At 43.6% G+C, this 21,704-nt stretch overlaps 1 protein-coding gene across 1 annotated transcript in view; it reads left to right on the forward strand.

Moving 5' to 3' along the window:
• Positions 1-21,704, forward strand: part of LOC140212004 (RNA-binding protein with multiple splicing 2) — a 125,726-nt gene that overhangs the window by 18,946 nt on the left and 85,076 nt on the right. Inside the window, exon 2 of the mRNA XM_072282350.1 lies at positions 20,705-20,782. Coding sequence (XP_072138451.1) covers positions 20,705-20,782 — 78 coding nt within the window. The remainder of the gene's footprint in view (positions 1-20,704; positions 20,783-21,704) is intronic.

Below are 21,704 nucleotides of genomic sequence, written 5' to 3' on the forward strand. Positions count from 1 at the left end.
GGAAACTGACTCCCACCCCCCAGCCCTCAAACTCTGAACTCACCAAGTCGCAGGCTTAAGGCTCTTGTGCCCCCTGCTCACACAGACATCTGATCCTGTGGCCCACCAACCCGGGGGAACTGACTGACCCGGTGATCAATAAATCCAGCGGTAGGCCTTGCAGTACAACTTTCAAGTATGAAATAGACCACAATGCAGATTATGTTGACAGTAATATATAATAGCAACACACTTTTGGCCTGTCCCCTAAAACCCTCACTAATTTTTATAGACACACCGTAGAAAGCATTCTTCTAGGGTGCATCACAACCTGGTATGGAAGCTGTCCTGTCCAAGACGGAAGAAACTGCAGAAGATCGTGAACACGGCACAGCCCATCACACAAACCAATCTTCCATCCTTGGACTTGCTTTACACCGCATGCTGTCGGAGCAGTGCTGCCAGGATAATCAAGGACACAACCCACCCAGCCAACACACTTTTGGTCACTCTTCCCTCTGGGAGAAGGCTCAGGAGCTTGAAGACTCGTACGGCCAGATTTGGGAACAGCTTCTTTCCAACTGTGATAAGACGGCTGAACGGATCCTGACCCGGATCTGGGCCGTACCCTCCAAATATCCGGACCTACCTGTTTTTTTTTTTTTTTTTTTTCTTCTACCTTACCATTTTTCTATTTTCTATTTATGATTTATAATTTTAATATTTACTAGTTTTGACTTTTTAATATTTGTAATCCAGGGAGTAGGAAGCGCAGAATCAGATATGGCTGTGATGATTGTATGTTCTAGTATCAATTGTTTGGCGACAGTGAAGTATAAAGTATAACCTTGTGCTTGTTCAGATGGTGGCACAATAGCATAGTGGCTGGTGCAGTGCTTTACATGTGGGGGGGGGGGGAGGGTGCGGGCTGGGGTGGAAATTGATTGGAGTTCTTTTCCTGTCGCTGTTTTCTGAGGGTTAGTACGTTCTCTTTGACCTCATGGATTTCCTTTTGGGTGCTCTGATTCCCTCCCACATTCCAAAGATGTGGGGGTTGGGGTGATTAAGCTTGTGGGCATGTTATGTTGGTGCCAGAAGCGCGGTGACACTTGGGCTGCACCCCTCTGCACCGAACACATCCTTGGATGTGTCAGCTGTTGATGCAAAATGATGCACTTAAGTTTTGCTGTACTTGAGACAAAGCAACCTCTTAAGGCTCTGACGTAGTAGTTGTGAGTGCAGAGATGGGTTTGTATTACTGGACTGGTGTGACTGTAGTTTAATGAGACAAACAAACTTGCCTGATAGCTCAACGTTGAGCATTTCTGATTAGAGCCAGCCTTCGGCCTCCTGAGCAAAGTATAAATCCCTAGTTCAATAGGAGTCGTGTTTGTCTTTGTTCTGGGAAATACAGTTGCTACCTCTTTGTTATGACCATTATGCTCCCACCCTTTTGAGGTAGAAGTGTTGGTGCTTTTGTACCAACTGACTTGATGTCGCAAGATTTATTTTCCTGTCGGGTTCATACTGGCTCTTGGGTGGGGGGGGGAGCAGTACCATTTCCCCCTCTTCAATGCCCATCAATACCCATTTGATTTTGAATTGTAAAATAATAGAATTGTACAGTATAGAAACTGGCCTTTTGGCCCACCTCTATGTTGCCCATCTCACGGTTAATATCACTTGCTAACATTGGAGGCCATTTCCCTCAACCCAAGTAACTGTCCAAATCCCTTTTAAATGTCAGTTGTATCTGCCTCCCATTTCCTTTGGTAGCTCATTCCAGATGGCCATCAGTCAAGTTTGCCTCTGATCTCCTTTAAATTCCTCACCTTGCCTTAAACATGTGCACTCTAATTCTGTGGTTCCACATTTCCCTGGCCAGGGAAAGAAAAGGCTCTATGCCCTTAATTTTATAAACCTCCAATGTCAATCCTCTGCCTCCTGTGAAAATAGATCCAGCCCATCCAATCTCCCTGGACCTACAGCCTTCCAGGTAACATGGGTGAATCTCTTGCTCCTTTTTGCAGTGTGGCAACCAGATCTGTACCCAGTAGTCAAAATGTGGTCTGACCAATGCTTTGTACAACAGCAACATGATGTCCCAATTATTTCACCCTGTAAATGTGAACATATCAAATGTCATTTCTGCTCTTTCCACCTGTAGCTACTATTGGGAGCCATTGATCATGTCCTAAAGTATAATTTCAAAAGTCCCTGCATTTGCTAGGTCCTACACCAAAACATGTTGCAATGTGCTTTAACTTGTCTGAATGCCATCTGCCACCATTCAAGCTTTCCAACTGATCTAGTTGACCTTCACTGTCTGTGACTCCAATGTTTATTGTTAACCTGTGAGGAAGTAATTTGCAGCTGCCAGCACACCCTCAAGGAAACGAGTGTAGCTGGAAGAATAGCATGTCATGGAGAGAACGTAAGACTCTGTACTGATGGTGGGAATGGACTGAGCTGAGATCTCTGGAATTGAGGCAGCACCATTAACTGTTCATGGTGCTCTCCCTTTTCAATGGAATGGTGCTGTACTAAAGTGTAACAAGATACTGAACAAACTCCAAGAGGGATGCAAAAGTCATTTATAAACTTAGTTGTAAACTCTAACCATACCTTGAATTACATTGGATAAATGAGTGCAAAGTTTAAGTAGAGCGAGTAGCATAATACTTTAATTGAACAGGCCTTGTGGTTTAAATTTGCCTTTGATTAAATCTTAAACCTGTCCTTACTCCAGTTTTTCTCTGAAGCAAAATTCCTCCAATACAAATACTCGGTGCCATGGCAAAGTTGCATAAACAACATTGAAGCCAGTATTGTCTAACTTGGCACAACTATGTCAGCATCTTTTTCTTGAAGGCTGAGCTCTTTCTGCTTTTTTGGTGGTTAATTGCATGCGTAACTTTGTGTTCAAGAGATTCTAGTCGCCTTCAGTAAATGGTGTCAGTGCATTAAAACTATTCTAGATCCTTCCCCCTTCCTTTCCAGTCCTGATGAAGGGGCTTAACCTGAAATGTCTCCATAGTCACTGCATGACCTGCTGAGTTCCTCCAGATAGTTGGGGGGGGGGGTGTTTTTTTTTCTAGGAGCAAACAAGTTCTTCAACTTGGATAACATAGATAACCACTACTCTGAGCTGGGTCTACGCACTTACTTTCAAGGACTCTCTACAGCTCGTATTCTTAGTATTTTTATTTGATAAGGCATTGGAGCAGAATTAGGCCATTCAGCACACTGGGGTGCTCATGTATTATCTCTCGGCACCATTCTGCTGCTCTCTGCCTGTAACTCTTGATCCCCTGACTAATCAACTTAATGGCCTCTGCTTTAAATGTACCCAATAACTTGCTCTCCACAGCCGTCTGAGGCAATGAATTCCACAGATTCACTATCCTCTGGCTAAAGAAATTCCTCCTCATCTGTTCCAAATGGATATTCCTCACATGGTTTGTCTTTTGCACATTATTTGTTAGACTTTGGTATTATTATAAATTCTATATGAAGCCCAGTATGGTTACATACTTACTTTGATAATTTATTTTGAACTTTGAGCATGAAGCATCCCAAGCACACTGTCCTGAACAGTACCTGTGGTCACAGAGCAACATGGGATTCTGAAAACAGTATTGCTTCCTCACTTTAGTCATCCCTGAGGCTTTTCCTTATTCTGGGATGACTGTAATACGTCAGAGAGCATGAAGGATGAAATATGGTATGGAGGAGGCCAGTTTTAATGTAGTTCAACGGCAAACTTTTGTAGAGTAAATGTATTTTTTTTTCCTGATGAATCTTCCCTCCGTGCCAACAAACTTGTTTCAAATGTGAGGGATTCCTCCACTTGCCTGTGTACATATCCCCCACTGTAACATAGTTTGTAAATCCTTTCATTACTTGTGCAAACATTTCTCCATTTCACCAAGTATACTTAGTTCCTTGTCTCTAGTGTTCTTTCCCATCTTTCTCAGCAATAATACCAGTCATCTGATAATGCACATGCCATTCTCTGCACACAGTGTAACCAGCTGCTTTTGTTTGTGGGAACATAATCTCTGAAAGAAAAATGACCCTGGTTTTACCTGTGCCAGAGGCTGTTTGGTTTTCAAGTAACAGTAATCTTTCAGTTTGGACTTGTGGGGGTGGGGTAGGAAGAGCGAAGTCAAACTGAAATGAGGCTGGGCAGGAGACTGCAGTGACGAGCAGGATACTGGAGAAATGTGAATCTGTGGAGAGAAAGAATGAGAGGTGATCTGTCAGAGGTCTACAGTATAATGAACATAGATTGAATGGATAGCCAGAGACTTTCTTTCTCCCCTGGGACAGGAATAAATGATGGGGCCTGATTTTAAGGTTATGGGAGGTAATATGTTAGAGGCTGGTTCTTTACACAGTGGGTGCATGGAATGACCTACCTAGAGTGGAGGTAGAGGTGGGTACGTTGGATTTAAGAGATTCTCAAGTAGGTACATGGGTGATAGAAAAATAAAAGGAATTGTAGTAGGGGAAGGATTAGATTGATCTTGGAACACTTTTAAAAAGTTGGCACAACGTCATGGACTGAAAGGCCTGTAGTGTTATCTTCTAAACGGACAGTCAGAAGTTTTGAGTCGCCCCTGGTTCATAACTGATGCAGAGTTTCAACCCCACAATCCAATAGCTCCTTTTTCTTCCTCCCCCTGCCCCCACACTGCTTGGTCTGGGTTCCACCAGCTGATTGTTTGTTCTGAGGTGAGGTTGCCTGTTTCTAAGGTGGAGCAGGCAATGTGGCACAAAGGTATTTCAGAAATGTGCCTTAAAAAGGATTGCTGTAATTTCTGATTTGATTTGAAGTTTTTAATGGAGCATATTAACAGGGATAAAGATTCTGAGGGAAGTTTGGATGCCAAGAAGAATTGAATTTGAGGGCATGTGGTGGGGGGCATGCGGTGGGGGTGTTATCTGGAATGTGAAAGTTCAACCTGCAGCTTCAGGGAAGAGAAATGCAAAGTTCAAGTAAATTAGTTATCAAAATACATAGATATCACCATGTGCACCCTTGAAATTCAATTCATTTTCTTGGTGGCAACAGCAGTAACCACAAACAATAGAATCAACAAAAGACCACACCCAACAGGACAAACAACCACTGGACAAAAACAGTAGTAATCCTAAATGAAAAATCAAACCTGTGACAGTCTTCCAAAGTGACTCCGTAGGTTGTAGAAACAGCTCAGTGGGGTGAATAAAATTAACCCCCTTGGTTGAAGAGACTACTGATTGAGGGGGTAATAACTGTTCTTGAACATGGAGTTGTGGGTCCTGAGGCTCTTGTACCACCTTCCTGATGGCAGCAGCAAGAAGAGAGCATGGCCTGGATCCTTAATGATGGCTGCTGCTTTCCTGCGACAATGCTCTGTGTTGATGTGCTCAATGATGGGGAGGGTTTTGCCCATGATGGACTGGACTGTAGCCACTACTTTTAGGAGGCATTTCTGATCAAGGGCATTAATGTTTCCATACCAGGCCATGATGCAAACAGTTATTATACTCTCCACCACACATCTATAAAAGTTTGTCAAACCTTGGATAACTTGTTGAATCTTTGTGAACTGCTAAACTTGGAGGTGCTGCTGTGCTTTCTTAATTGCACTTGCTTGCTGGACCCAGGACCGATCCTCTGAAATGGTAACACTGAGGAATTTCAAGTTACTAACCCTCTCAGTGTCTGATTTTCCCCGATGAGGACTGGCTTATGGACTTCCAGTTTTTTTTTTCCCTCAAGTCAATAATCAGCTTCTTGGTCTTGCTGCCGTTGACTGAGAGATTGTTGTTGCTCGGCCAGATTTTCAATCCCCCTCTTGTATGTTTGATTCTGCTAATGATCAGCAAACTTAAATCTGTGTAAAGCAAGTAGAGCAGAGGGCTAAGCACAGCCTTGTGGTGCACCTGTGCTGATGGAGAATGTGGAGGAGATGTTGCCAATCTGAACTGACTGGTGTTGGCAAATGAACTAATGTATGGAATTGCACACGATGTGTTGAGGCCTAGGTCCTGAAGCTTATTGATTAGTTTTATTATGGGGATGATGTTGAATTCTGAGCTGTATTCAGAGCATCCTGATCATTGCTATACAGATGTTCCAGAGCCAATGAATTGCTATCTGCTATTGACCTGGCAATGGCCAAATTGGAGTGAATCTGAGTCACTTCTCAGGTGGGAGTTGTGTTTCATCACTAACCTCCAAGCCCTCCATGGTGGCTGTAAGTCGGGGGTTCCTACCATGGTTTCTGTGGACCCCTTGGTTAGTGATGAGGGTCCATGGCATTAAGGTTGCAAGTCCCTGCATAGGTGCTACTGGATGATAGTCATTGAGGCAGGGTACCGCACTCTTGTCAGCACCAGTATAGTTAAAGCTGCTTGAAGCATGAGGTTAAAAATATTGGTCAACACTCCAGCCAGTTGATCAGCATAGGCCTTTAGTACTTGGCTGGGTACCCTATCTGGCCTGGACGCCTTGTGTGTTCACCCTCCTGAAGGATGCTCTCATTTCGGCCTCAAAGGCTGAAATCGCAGGGTCTTTGGAGCTGTGGAGGTTTGTGTTTATCCATGTTTTGATGGTCAGAGTGAGCATGAAAACACTGAGCTCATCTGGAAGTAAAGCCTTGTCACTTGTGCTGCTTGGTTTCACTTGGGAGGTGATGGTGTTCAAGCCCTGGCACAGTTGAGCATCCTTCAGAGCTTCAGAAATTGCCACACCAGATGTGAGATGGCTTTCAGGGAGATCGTACCTGGACCTCTATTCAACTTGGTTGCCACACCTGAACGCCGCTGATCTGGCTCTCAGCAGATTGCAGTTCCTTGGTTCATCTAGGGCTTCTGATCAGGGAAGGCTCCGAATAATTGTGGGGGTATACTTGTTCTATGAATGTTTTTTAAAATCTGTGACAACCGCAACATATTCTTTCGGATCCGTTGACTCTTTGAACGCGGTCCAGTCCACCAACTAGCAGCAATTCCATAGTAAATACTCTGCCTCCTGTGATGACCTCTTTGTTGCTCTGACCTCCAGAGCTTTGCTCTTTAGACTCTGGCTGTGTGCAGGCAGGAGGACGACAGCCAAGTAATCAGATTTCCTGAAATGTGGTCCTGGCATGAAAGGGTAGGCATTTTCATTTGCAGTGGTTGAGTGTGTTGGGACCCCTGGTGCTGCAGGTGATTATATTGATGATAATTGGGCAGATATCTCTTCAAATGAGCCTGAGTGAAGTCTGTAACAATGATTTGAAAGTCATTGGGGTAGGTTGTTTCTTATTTGCTGGTGACGGCACTCAATGCAGTGAGTACCTGCTTAACGTGGTGCACTAGTTCAGGGAATATCCAAGTGTAGCCTCCTCATAACCACTGGAGGAAAGAAATGCTGGTGTGTAGCCAAGTACAACAATGTGCTCAACAGTAAAATTGTTACTTCTGAGTTTATTCATGAAGGAGACCCATGCATTGACTGGGATGATGTAACTTTGCACCCAACTCCTGTGGGTAAATTGAAAGAAATTCAATGAATCAGGCACCATTTGTGGAGGGAAAAGGACAGTGGTTATTTCTGGATCTTTCACCTCAGCCCAAAACAATGACTGACTGCCCATTTACTTCCGTAGATATTGCTGAACCCAGAGTTCTTTTCAGGTTTTTGGTTCCAGAATCCAGCACTTAGTCTCTTGTCTCCTTGGGTAGGTGGCTGGAATGCATGTGTCTGGCAGCAGACTGCCTCATCTTGTTTCCACTGGAAACCCTTAACCCGGATATGAATTTGAATTGGTTATACCCTTGTACTGGCACCTTGTTCTGTGAGGGGCAGGAAAACCCTTTGCAAGGGTACAGTTATAACAAAACTCTATTTCTACTTTGAGTGGATGCCAGGAACATGCCATTTTCCCCTCCGCTCCAGTGAGGTGAACTTTGTTTGCTGTTATGTGGAAGGATGGATCTTGAAGTGTGAATTATGATGGATATCCATCTTGATGTTGAGAATGTTGATGTAAACCAGCTGCTAAAATGATTTACGAAGTGGACTGGTTACAGTTGAGTCACTGCTCGGGGACAGAGTAACCAGATGTAATGGAGAGCAAATGCAATCTACTGCACACCAGTATCTAGCTGGAGCTGTGTTTCCATGAAGTAGTGTTGGTAAAGTAGCACCTAAAGCAGCTATTCTAATGTTACTCTGCTCTTTAGCCCACCTTGTTCCACATCAACCATCAAATACCCATTTTCACTAATCCCATTTTATTCCTGCCTGTATTTCTAACACTCAGATTCTTCCACTCACCTATAAAATAGAACAGGACTGCACTGGCAGGCCATTTGGACCAGGATGTGTCTGTCTTGGTGCCAATTTATACTAATTGCTGCCATCCTCCTGTGTATCATCCATAATCCTTTCAGTCTATCCAAAAGTCACCAACTCCAGCAAACTGCCTGCTTCCACTGCTATCCTAGTAACCTTTTCCAGGAGAACTAAATAATCAAGTTACGGTATTGCTTGTGCTGTTGTAACTATGTTACAGTTGTGTGGTTTTTGTCAGTTTTCAGTCTTGGTCTGTCTTGTGTTTCTGTGACATCACACCGGAGGAACATTGTATCATTTCTTAATGTATGCATTACTAAATGACAATAAAAGAGGACTGTGTGTCCTCATAATCTAATCTAAAAAATTGTTACCCTGGATCTGATGCAGCGCAAAAAAAATTTGCGAAGATGATGCAGTAGTGAGAAACACTGTTTGTGGCCTATATACATTTTTATGTCCATAAAGTGGCACTAGGCTGTAAGCTGACTGATGAGAAATATAAAGTGGTGGAGTTGGTGGGTGGAGGCGTTGATCAGCTTTGATGCTTGGGGGGGAAAGTAATGGAGTTTGGTCCTGATGTGAATACTGCGTGGGATCCATAATATTACCAGCCCTTTTCTGGCACCTTTCTGTGTACACGTCCTTAATGGCAGGTAGGCTGGTGGCAGTATTAGGCAGTTTTGACTACCTGTTGTAGAGCCTTCCTAACTGCTGCGTTGCAGTTTCTGTACGCAGCAGTGATGCAGCTTGTTAGGCTATTTGCTAATGTGCACCTGTAGAATGTGAGCATGGATGTGCAAAGTCCAGCTCTCTCCAGCCCCCTCCAGAAAGAAGAGGGGAAAAATGAAGCAGATCATCTAGTATTTGACATTCTAGCCTGGGGAAGAGATGAGGTAGATGGTCAAACTATGTCTCCTAATTTTAAAAACTCTAGAGCCAATTAACCCATAACCTGTGCATCATTAGGCTGTGAGGAAACCCACAGAGTCATGGGTTGAATGTGCAAATTCTACTCAGCACCAGAGATGCAAAATGAACCTGGGTCACTGCAGATGAGAAGCAGTGGCTCTCATTACTTGCATTGTATTGAGAAATTGCATAGCTAATTGGGTCCTGCTGTGAAGTGCTGCCCTTGCTGTTGTGCTGAGTTTGGCTGAGGGCTCTGCCCTCCTTGATGGCTACGATGGTCACAGCATGATGGCGTGCTAAGGAGCTATGTGCAGAGCCTACCTGTGTGTGGCCAGTCAACAGAGACAGGTAGGAGCAAACTCCATCCTGATAGGAATGCTGGAGTCTGGCAGAACCTGCACCATGCCAACTGATATCCTGGATCCACTTCCCTTTCCTACTTCACTACACAGGCTTTTTCTCCTTGACCCCAGCTCGCTTCCCCTGTGCTGCCTACCTGTAAGTGACTACTGACCAAAGTCTCTGCATTGAGAAGAGCTTTGTAGCCTCTGTCACTTCCCATAGTCATGAAAGAAGTTTTAAGACTGCTTCACACAAATTGGCAGCAGACTCTTGCACTATCTTTAACTTTATTCCCCCATTCTTCTCTATCTTCAACATTTAGCAGCTTGAAAATCCAAATTTTTTAAAGAATGGCTTCTTCCCCAGTGCTACCGGACCTGAGCCAATCACTACTTTCATATCCCCTCCCTGGTGGTGCTGCCACATTCTTGAACTCTTAATTTTTATTGTACTATAGATTACACTACTGTCTTTACATGCATTTGCATTTATTGCTGTGTTTATTGTCTTATTCACATTATTCAGCTTCATAAATCAGTATTGAGTGCAGGAGCTGGGATATTATATAGGAATGTTTAAGATGTTGGTGAGGCCAAATTTGGAGTATTATGTTATAGACAATAGGTGCAGGAGTAGGCCATTTGGCCCTTCGAGCCAGCACTGCCATTCACTGTGATCATGACTGATCATCCACAATCAGTATCCAGTTCCTGCCTTATCCCCATAACCTTTGATTCTGCTATCTTTAGTGTTGGTCACCTATCTACAGGAAAGAAGTCAATAAGATTTAGTACAGAGAAAATTGATAATGATGTTGCCGGGTGGTAAAGACCCGAGTTATAAAGAATGATTTGAATAGTTCAGGACCTATTTCCTGGAGTGTAGGAGAATGAGGGGAAGTATGATAGAGATCTAAATTGAGGGGTATAGATTAAATGTAAGCAGGCTTTTTCCACTGAGGTTGGCTGAGATGAGAACTAGAGGTCATGGGTTAAGGGTGAAAGACAAAATTTAAAGAAACATGAGGGGAATTTCACTTGGGTAGAAGTGTAAGTGGTGGATTTGGGGTCAATTTCAAAATTTAAGAGAAAATTGGATAGATACGTGAATGAGCATGATTGGGGATGTTGAAGATTCTGTCTACTCTGTGGGGGGGGGGGGGGGGGGACAGGGGAAGAGTTAGATTAATCATAGAGCCAGAGCTCTACAACACAGAAGCAGAACCTCTAGCCCATCTACTTTGTGCCAATCTGTTATTCTGCCCATCCTATTGACCTGCACCTGGACCACAACCCTCTATAGCACTTCCAGCGATGTATTTCTCCAAGCTTTTAAAGATGTTGCCTCTTCTGCTACAGTGCATTTTATACTCTCACCACCTTCTGAGTGGAAAAAGTTTCCCTCAGGTTCCCCTTAAATTTCACCTTTCACACTTGACCCTTGAACTCTAGACTCACTTAACCTCAGTGGAAAAGGCCTGCTTGCCCCCATCTATACTCATGATTTTATATACCCCTATAAAATCTCCCCTCTTACAAAGAGTGGAACCCTAACTTGTTCAGCCATTCCTTAAATTCAGATCATCAAGTCCCAATAATGTCTCTGTAAAGCAACACACAGTGCTGGAGGTACTCCACAGGCATCTATCACATCCTGGTGAAGGGCCTTGTCCTGAAACGGTGACTGCATATTCTTTTCCAGCATTTTGTGTTGCTTTTGATTTCCAGCATCTGCAGATTTTCTTGTTTTTGGTTGCCTATAGGAAAGAAATCAGAGGACTGAAACAGTATGAAAATTTGCAAGGATGGTAGTAGTTTAAAAGGACAGCACAACATTGTGGGCTGGAGTTTGTCCTGTCCTGTACTGTGCTCTATATTGTAGAGGGGAGGTTTTGGATTCTACAATCAAGAGTTCTACTCCAGAAAGGTGCTAAGCAAAGTGCCAGTGTATAAACAAGATTATTTGAAGTCAACTAATGAATAATAAAATGATGCTTTGTAGACAATGAATACCATGGTTTGAAGACTGTCTGGCCGCATAGTATGTCACCTAGTCTCTTTACATTTGAACAGATGGAAAGACAATTGATCCCAATTCTTGGGCACTGCATGAGTGCTGCCTTTCATACAGAGGAGACTCCAGCTCAGTAATAGATGTCAAGTTGAAATGGGTTCATAATATAAAATAAATAAATGTTGTGCTTCAGGGATTACCCTTGATGTACAAGATCAAAATACTGTTGTATCACAGTAAGCAAGCACTAGGTGGGATCCCTGTAGCTCATGGGTTAAAAGCAATAAGAATTTTTTCAGCCCCTAGCATAAAGTGAATGTTGCCTGGCCTGTAACTACAACTGCGGCACTTGTATCTGCTGTGGACTGCATTCGCTGTGATGGTCTTGGTTCCTGCTGCTTTGTTCTAAAGATTATAGATCTGGTATTGCTGCCTTAACAGAGCCCCTGGGTGTTCAAAGTCGAACAAGAGGAAATGTTTTTCATATTTTGTCTTTACTTGGGATGAATTTGTCCTTGAGTAAGCAGCTTCTCACTGCGGAGATTGTCTGATCCGGTCTGAGCTATTATAGCACTGTGAAAAATGACAACTTGAACTGGGAGCACTCCTCTAGGGAAATCCTCTAGTCCCTAAAGAGTCTAGGTAAATGTGTTCAAGCTCTTAGTTACTCTCAGTGTAAGTGTTGAGAGTCTGAACTGCTGAGTTCCACAGGGTTGGTCAAGATTTGTGATGTGATTTCAAAGACTTCATAACTTGTCAGAAACACTAAAGTTTTGACTATCTGCAAGGGCTTTTTGAGCCGTCAGAGGCATCCAGATGGGTTTCACTGGTGAACGTCGGTTCACCATGCAGGACCCGTTTTCATCTTTGACCCCACTGTTTGAGGCCACCTTGGATTTTGGTGATGTATGCTCCTGATCAAGTTTCAGAAGTGTATGCTGTTCCCCGCATGGTGTATCTAAGAATTGCTTGCAGTTTTTTTAAAAAAAACTAAGGGGAGGAGTAGTTAATACCACAATATGCCCCAGGTAGGCTTGTCGAATTTTCTGCAAACTGTGTTTGTGCGCTGGCAGAAGAGGAGCTTGCCCTCTTCTGTCATGTTTACCATTGTCACCTAATGCTTTGAGACCATGATCTACCTGAACAGCTTCAGAATTTCCCCTGCAACTAATCCAGCATTGTGATTAATATGCAAATGCACAGATCATAAGGCCTTCAATAAAGATGAGACCTTCAGTGAATGATGCTTCGATTTTGTTTGGTCACATGTACCAGGATACAATTAAAAGCTTGTATTGCACACGGTCCACACAGGTCCAAATTATTACACAGTACATTGTTGTCTTGTCTTCTACAGCAATGAAGAATAAAGTGCCAAAGTTAGAGGACGTATAGTGCAGATAAACAATGTCCCTTTAGAATATAGATGAGGAATTTCTTTCATCAGAGGGTGGTGAATCTAGAATTCGGATGGCTGAGACCAATTCATTCGGTATATTTAATGCAGAAGTTGATAGGTTCTTAGTAAGGACGTGGGAAGAGGGCAGGAGAGTGGGTTGAGAGGGTTGATGAGTGTAATCCTGTGATTAGGCTAGGGTTAAATAAGAGGGTTACTGGGTGGTGCAGCTTGATGGGCCTGTTCTATGCTGCATCTCAAATTTAAAAAAAAAAGTATCAGTCATGTTGGGTTGGCAGAGCAGCCTAATAGTCTAATTCTGCTATGCCTTGTGGTCTAACGAGCAAGATTGATCAGACTCCATTCAAGAGTCTGATAACAGCAGGGTAGAAGCTATCCTTGAATGTGGTGGCACATGCTTTCAGGCATGTGTATCTTGTGCCTGATGGGAGAATATTGAGGGTGTGTGAGCTCTTTGATTATATTGACTGCTTTACTGGGGCAGCAAGAAGCCTCTCCTGATGCAGTAAATGCATCTTGCAAATCCTAAAACTTCTAGTTGAAGGACAATCGAATCATGAACAAACCCTAAAGATGGGCAGTATGAGCGCCCATTTTGTGAACTGTTGATACTAAGATATGACTTCTAGTGTGGAAATCACGCTGTGGGGGGAGAAAAAAATCGCTTTTGCTGTTGTGAAGCTTGGTGTTCAAGGTTGCCACTTTTTTTTGACAATGGCTCTATCTTTCTACGTTTACAATTGAACACTTGCCCATCTCTGCTTGCTGTTTTTTTTCCCTTTATCATTTATTCACCTCTAGTATCACTGGCTGCAAAGAGTGGAAACATTTATTCTTCAATTTGGTGTCTTGCCTCTTCCCAAAGGAAATAAACTATTGCTGAATTGGCAGTCTTGTACTTTGGTGCTGTTTCAGACTGGATCATCTGCCTGACAAGATTCCCTGGAAAAATTAATTGTTTGGCCTCCAGCACTCCTGGTTGCCTTTACACCTCAATCAATGATTCTGCATACATCTCGAGTAAGCAGTAAAATGTTAATGGACATGTGGTATTTTGAAGTCTACTCCATTGCTGCTTCAGAGTTGGGCATGGAGTTGGTCATGACTGAATTGCAAATGATGCTTGGGAATTTGCTTTACTTTATACTTTATTGTTGCCAAACAATTGATACTAGAGCGTACAATCATAGCGATATTTGATTCTGCGCTTCACACTCCCTGGAGTACAAATCGATAGTAAATATTAAAAATTTAAATTATAAATCATAAATAGAAAAGGGAAAGTAAGGTATTTAGTGGGGGGGGGGGGAACCAGAGAGGTAGGTCTGGATATTTGGAGGGTACGGCCCAGATCCGGGTCAGGGTCCATTCAGCAGTCTTATCACAGTTGGAAAGAAGCTGTTCCCAAATCTGGCTGTATGAGTCTTCAAGCTCCTGAGCCTTCTCCTGGAAGGATGAGGGACGAAGTGTGTTGGCTGGGTGTGTCGTGTCCTTGATTATCCTGGCAGCACTGCTCCGACAGCGTGCGGTGTAAAGTGAGTCCAAGGACAGAAGATTGGTTTGTGTGATGGGCTGTGCCATGTTCACAATCTTCCGCAGCTTCTTTCGGTCTTGGACAGGACAACTTCCATACCAGGTTGTGATGCACCCTAGAAGGACGCTTTCTATGGTGCATCTATAAAAATTAGTGAGGGTTTTAGGGGACAGGCCAAATTTCTTTAGCTTTCTCAGGAAGTAAAGGCGCTGGCGGGCCAAGTCAGGTCATTTGTGATATTGACCCCAAGGAACCTAAAACTTTTGACCTGTCCCACTTGCGCACCACCAATGTAAATGGGGTTGTGTGGTCCACTACTCCTTCTGAAGTCAACAACCAATTCCTTCGTCTTGCTGATGCTGAGGGAGAGGTTATTGTCTTCGCACCATGCCACCAGGTTCTTAATTTCCTCTCTACTCACTCATCATTACCTGAGATACAGCCTACAATTGTGTTGTCACCAGCAAACGTGTATTGAGTTTGATGGAAACTTGGCTGCACAATCATGGGTGTACAGTGAGTACAGCAGGGGGCTGAGTACACAGCCTTGTGGGGCACCGGTGATCAGAGTAATTGTAGAGGAGAGCTTGTCCCCTATTTTTACAGCCTGGGTCCTGTCTGTGAGGAAGTTGAAGATCCAGCTGCAGATCTGAGTGCTAAGGCCCAGGTTCCAGAGCTTGGGAATCAGTTTAATTGGAATGGTGGTATTAAAGGCAGAGCTGTAGTCAATGAAAAGGAGCCTTACGTATGCGTCTTTATTCTCCAGGTGTTCTAAGGAGGAACGTAGGGCCAGAGAGATGGCATCTGCCATTGACCTGTTGCTCTGGTAGGTGAATTGCAAAGCGTCGAGGTTGACTGGTAGGCTGTGGTTGATGTGTGCCATAACCAATCTCTCGAAGCACTTCATAACAAAATTGATGCCAGAGCCACAGGTCGATAGTCATTCAGTCATGCCACTTTGCTCTTCGGCACCGGGATTATCGTTGCCGCCTTAAAACATGAGGGGATCTTAGACTGAAGCACGGAGCAGTTGATGTCGGCAAACACTCCAGCTAGCTCACCTGCACAGGCCCGGAGAACCTGTCCCGGGATGCCATCTGGGCCCGTCACCTTCCTTGGATTTATCTTCAGGAAGACCCTTCTAATGTCCTCAGTGACGATGAATCTCAATGTCACCAGGTCCAGTTCATCTGGAGGGAGTGGGATGCTCCTCTTCTGTTTGAATCTTGCGTAGAATACTCTTAAGTTCATCAGGAAGAGAAGCGCCACAGTTATTGATATTCCCAGCCTTTTCTTTGTGCCCAGTGATCTCACTTAGACCCTGCCATAATCTACCGGCATCCCCTTGAGTTTTTTGAGAATTTGGGTGGAATTTATTTAAGTCTAAGTCTTTCTATTCCAAAGGTCCTATCTATTGAATTCTTGAACAAGTTTGATACCCCCTCCAAATTCTGTTTCCTAATGAGGCTGCCTCAGTTCCCACTGCCCTGCAAATGAGTGTTTATCCAAATTCCTTAACTAAAATGCAAAATGCTAGTAGTACTTACCAGGCAGGAAGATTTTAAAATTGCAGCAACTGTAGTTTGGTGCTTTATTTCTTTAAACTCTCCTCCTCTCTCTTCCCCCCCCCCCCCCCCCCCCCCCCCCGCCCCCCAACCCTGCTCAATACTGCCTTGGTCCAAATGCAAACTATCTTAACATAGAAACATAGAAAACCTACAGCACAATATAGGCCTTCGGCCCACAAAGCGGTGCCCAACATGTCCTTACCTTAGAAATTGCCTAGGGCAGGGTTCCTCAACCTTTTTTTGCACCACGGACCGGTTTAATATTGACAATATTCTTAGACCGGCTGACCCAGGAGGTGGGGGGGGGGGGGGGGTGCGGGGTGTTGAAGTAGGGTTAAACTCACCTCAACATTTCTTTTACAGTTCGGGTTGCCAACTTTCTCACTCCCAAATAAGAGACAAAAGTAGCAGTCAAATCTTGAGACACTTTACCCCAGTAAAGACTACCATGACCATGGAGCCTTGCACGGGCACCTATGTGCGCATGCACGTACGTGCATTTCCCCCCTACAAATCAGTTTTGCCTTCATCTTCCTGACTATACTGTACATACATTATTTCTACTTTATATAGTCTGTGTATTTATCTTATCATATTCCTGCTTTTACTATATGTTAGTGTTGTGTTATGTGTTATTTGGTATGATTTGTTAGATTTTTTTTGGGTCTGGGAACGCTCAAATTTTTCCATTGGAAATGGTAATTGTTTCTTTGCTTCACGCCATTTTGGCACAAAAGGTTTCGTAGGAATGCTCTACCTTAGCAGGGGAAATACGGGACAAAGGCTGGTAGCACATGCTTTGTGGCCCGGTGGTTGGGGACCACTGATCTAGGGTTACCCATAGCCCTTTCTTTTTCTGAGCTCCATGTACCTATCCAGGAGTCTCTTAAAAGACCCTATTGCATCCGTCTCCACCACTGTTGCTGGAAACCCATTCCATGCACTCACCACTTTTTTTAAAAAAAAAAAAAAAAAAAAAAAAAAAAAAAAACAACTTGCTCTGATATCTCCTCTATACCTACTTCCAAGCAGCTTAAAACTGCCCTCTCATGCCAACCATTTCAGCCCTGGGAAAAAGCCTCCGACTATCCACATGATCAATGCCTCTCATCATCTTATACACCTCTATCAGGTCACTTCTCATCTCCATCGCTCCAAGGGAGGAAAAGGCTGAGTTCACTCAACCTGTTTTCATAAGGCATGTTCCCCAATCCAGGCACCATCCTTGTAAATCTCCTCTGCACCCTTTCTATGGCTTCCACATCCTTCCTGCAGTGAGGCGACGAGAACTGAGCACAGTACTCCAAGTGGGGTTTGACCAGGGTCCTATATAGCTGTAACATTACCTCTCGGCTTCGAAACTCAATCCCATGATTGAAGGCCAATGCACTATGTGCCGCCTTAACTGCAGTTTTTTTGGGTGTCTTGAACTTGTTCTACCTTGCTGCCTGTTTAACTAATCTTACATTTTAGCACCTTGTGTGAATTGTATAGCACCTAATGGGTATTGCAAACATTTGTTTCCATCTGCCATTTGATGTTACTCCAATAGGGCCATAACAATTTGAGTCTGAACTCCAACAGCAACTGTTCTCAGTGAACTAGATCTGTTGGGTCAGGCAGCATCTGTTGAGGGAAGTGGGCCAGTCTCGACACAAAATGTGAATGGTCCATTTCTCTCCGCAGAACCTGCTGGGCCTTGGTGCCTCAGCAATTTTTTTTAAGCCTAGATTCAGTATCTGCAGTTGTCTCCAGCTGTGGCAATGGAAGATCAGAACCAGGCCAGATTTATTGTCACTGAGTCGTGGAATTTGTTTTACGGCAGCAGTACAGTGCAAGACACGAAATGTACTATAAATAAAAGTTAAATAGTGCAAAAATAGTAAGGTAGTGTTTCTGGGTTCATTGTCCATTCAGAGATTTGATCGTTTTGACTGCTGTTACGTTTGCTCACTCATGGCATGATAACCCTGCTGTGACCTGGCCCTCTGTCCCATTGCCCAATCTGAATCAGCTTTGTGTAACTGACTCATAGGCTTCCTCCTTCGCTGTCAGTCTCACTGCCCCATGTAAGAGTGATAGAGAGTCCATCAGTTTTGTTCTGTCATTGTCTGAACAATCAAATGTTAATTGGCTGGCTGCAGGAGCAGGCTTTTGCAGCATCTAAGGTAAACTAGCAGCCAGCTGACGAGATCCAAATCATTTGCTCTTGTAACTTTTAATGGAAGTCCTTTGCATGAACAAGTGACTAATTAATTTGGTGGAATCCTTGTACTTGTGAGGCCTGGCTGTTTATAATGTGTTTTCAAACATGCATCAAGCTGCTTTGGTATTTTGATGTCTGCTGGCAGATTGTACTGTTTTAGTATTGAAATTGAAACTTCAATTACTTGTGTATTCATCCTTTGCCTGTATTTAAATGTAGTTGGATGGGAAAAGCTGTTCAGATACGACTGAGCTGTCAAAACAGCCCCAATGCCACTTCTGATTCTTTTTCTTATTCTAGTGACAGATGGGCAAGCAATTTGGAGTGCTTTGCAATCGAAAAAATGGGCTTCCAATGTGCATCAATAAGCCTTTCATTTGGATTAGACTGTTTAGTTATGACTGCCTTGTGCTGGTTTTTTTTTCCCCCAAATAGTTATTGTGTAGAAACAAGTTTACTTCATGTGCAGTCTGGAGGCGACTTTTTTTTTTAAGTTTAAACACCAGGTTCTGGAAATCCACAGCAACACACAATGCTGGAGGAACTGAGCAGGTCATGCAGCATCTGTGGAGAGCTATAAAGAGTCGATGTCTCATGCCCAGACCCTTCCTCAGATCTGGGAAGGAGTGGGGGAGGGCTAGGAGTACAAGCTGGGAGGTGAATGATGGGTAAAGCCTTGTGATGAGTGGGGGAGGGGTGATGGTGGAAAAGGTAAAGGGCCGAAAGAAGAGTGTGGACCATGGGAGAAGAGGAAGGGCACCAGAGGGAGGTGATGAGAAGAGAAAGGGCAAGAGGGGAGCTAGAATGGAAAGAGATGGAAGGGACAGAAATTACAAGAAGTCTGATAAATTGATGTGCATGCAGTTGGCTTGGAGGCTAACCAGACAGAATGAGGTGTTTAAGAATAGTTAGGTATTTTTTTTAAAAAAAAAAAACCCTAGGGTTGTAATCCCTTGGAGATGGTTCCAACACTACACTGCTTTTAAAGCTACCTGCCGTTCTGTAACTGCATGAGTCATGTATTATTGTAAACACGAGGAATTCTGCAGATGCTGGAAATTCAAGCAACACACATCAAAGTTGCTGGTGAACGCAGCAGGCCAGGCAGCATCTCTAGGAAGAGGTACAGTTGACATTTCGGGCCGAGACCCTTCGTCAGGACTAACTGAAGGAAGAGATAGTAAGAGTTGGTCGACTGTACCTCTTCCTAGAGATGCTGCCTGGCCTGCTGCGTTCACCAGCAACTTCCTGTGTTACATGTATTATTGTCTATCTTTTGTGTCAATGACAGCAGCACATTTTTTGTAAATGCCTCTGCAATTTAGGTTCTCAGTATTTACGTTACACTTTGCATTTTGCCTTTTGCACTTTGGTTGTCAGTCTTTGTAGCTTTCCATCAATACTGTTGTATTTATGTTCTGTGAATGCGCGCAAGAAAATGAATCTCAAGGTTATATATCATGACAGGTATGTACTTTGAAATGCTCAGAAGGTAATACTTTTTAAATGACAGGGTCACTGGGCTTGGCTGGTTTTTGGCGAATTTTCGTAATGGCATTTCTGTCAGAGCAACCTGGCAGATGCATGGTTACAACTGAAGGATTTAAATCTGCAGTTGCAGAAGTAGTCCTTGCTGTTCACTGTTTAGACATTTTTATTGCATACCTTAAATCTCCCACTTTCCATAAACTTCATGTGACCAGTACACTTAAGTGTATCCCAGCTGTTGCCTGTTCTAGCAGAAACACCTCAGCAGTAACTGTTTTGGTTCTACAGTCTATCCACCTTGACTGGAGGGATGTGTGCACCTGCACTTAAAATTCCTCTACTCATCACTTGTTGTCATGTATTCTCTCAATTATCCTCCTGCATTGCAACTTGAGCATGTTAAATCTGATAACTGTCAGCAGAGTAAACACACCTTCTGTCTACCTAGATACAGACTTGCTTTGATCTACAATATTATTCCAATATTCTGTTGAGACTCCATAATTGTATTTTGTAATCCTTTTTAAAACTGGAACTGTGATGCTAAAAACATGGCTGTAAAACCAACAAGCACACAAAGCTGGAGGAGCTCAGCGGGTCTGACGGCATCTACAAAAAAGAATAAGCAGTCGACGTTTCGGACTGAGACCCTTCATCAGGACTGGGGGAGTGGCGGGGGGGAAGAAAATGGGCATCTCTTCTCCCCCCCCCCCCCACACCCCCTTCCCTCTCAGTCCTGATGAAATGTCTCTGCCTGAAACATCAACTGCTTATTCTTTTCTGCAGATGCTGCCTGACCCTCTGAGTTCTTCCAGCATTTGTGTGTGTGTGTTGCTTTGGATTTTCAGTATCTGCAGGCTTTCTCAAGCTTGCTCTGAAGGCCAACATTTTGACGATTTGTTCTTTCTCTTAGGTCCGCACACTTTTTGTCAGTGGTCTTCCCATGGATATTAAACCACGAGAGCTGTACCTACTTTTTCGGCCTTTCAAGGTAAGCTGGAAGTGTAGACTTGTGTATCTGTACTGGTTCCTAGCTTGGGTTATCAGGATGTCCTCCCTTCCAAGGTCACTTAACCAAAGCAATCGTTTAGCTCCTGTAGTTTATAAATATCAAACCAACAACACCTGACTGTTATGCAATTTGATAAATATTTTTAGTATTCAAAAACTTAATGTTCCAACTGCTTCACTGAATTTATTCAAAGGTTGGTGTTGAAGAGCTTGCAATATTGTGTTGTGCTGCGCTGACTTTTACTTTGAAGCAAATTCTCAGCGCTCCAAAGAGCTGTGAGTCCATTGCTTGAGCCTGGTCAAAAGTCCTTGCAACCCACCAGAGCCACACTGCCAATCTAACAACTACTGATCACCCTTTTATTCTTTCTCCAATCCCACCCCTCTGTTTTTCCTGCATGCTTACACACTAGAGAATCTTAAAATGGTCAATAACCCTGGCCGCATCTGTGTGCTTGGGATGCAGAAGCAAACCAGGACACCCAAGGGAAGCCCACACAATCACAGGGAGAACAGCCACAACACTAGCAGCCCAAGTTCAATTGTGGTGTCTAGAGTTGAGCAAGGAGTTCTCTCTAACCAGAAGTCCTGTCTTTTATTCTCTGGGTAGTGCATAGTGACGCGTATGTACTTTGAACTTTCAGCAAGGTTCCCATTACTCAAGGTTGTGCTTTCATGGTTCCTTGGTTCCATTTAATATCAGAATGTATGCAATATACAACCTGAAATTCCTACTCTTTGCAGACATCCACAAGACAGAAGAACCCCAAAAATAAATGACAGAAAAATATTAGAACCCCAAAGCTCCCTCCAACTTGTTCCAGCAGAAATCATTAGCCCCTCTACCACAGACCATGCAAGCAATATGGAGATACAGGAGCTTGAAGTAACACTCTCAGTTT

The sequence above is a fragment of the Mobula birostris genome, chromosome 18 (assembly GCF_030028105.1).
Source record: "Mobula birostris isolate sMobBir1 chromosome 18, sMobBir1.hap1, whole genome shotgun sequence".
Taxonomy (NCBI): Eukaryota; Metazoa; Chordata; class Chondrichthyes; order Myliobatiformes; family Myliobatidae; genus Mobula; species Mobula birostris.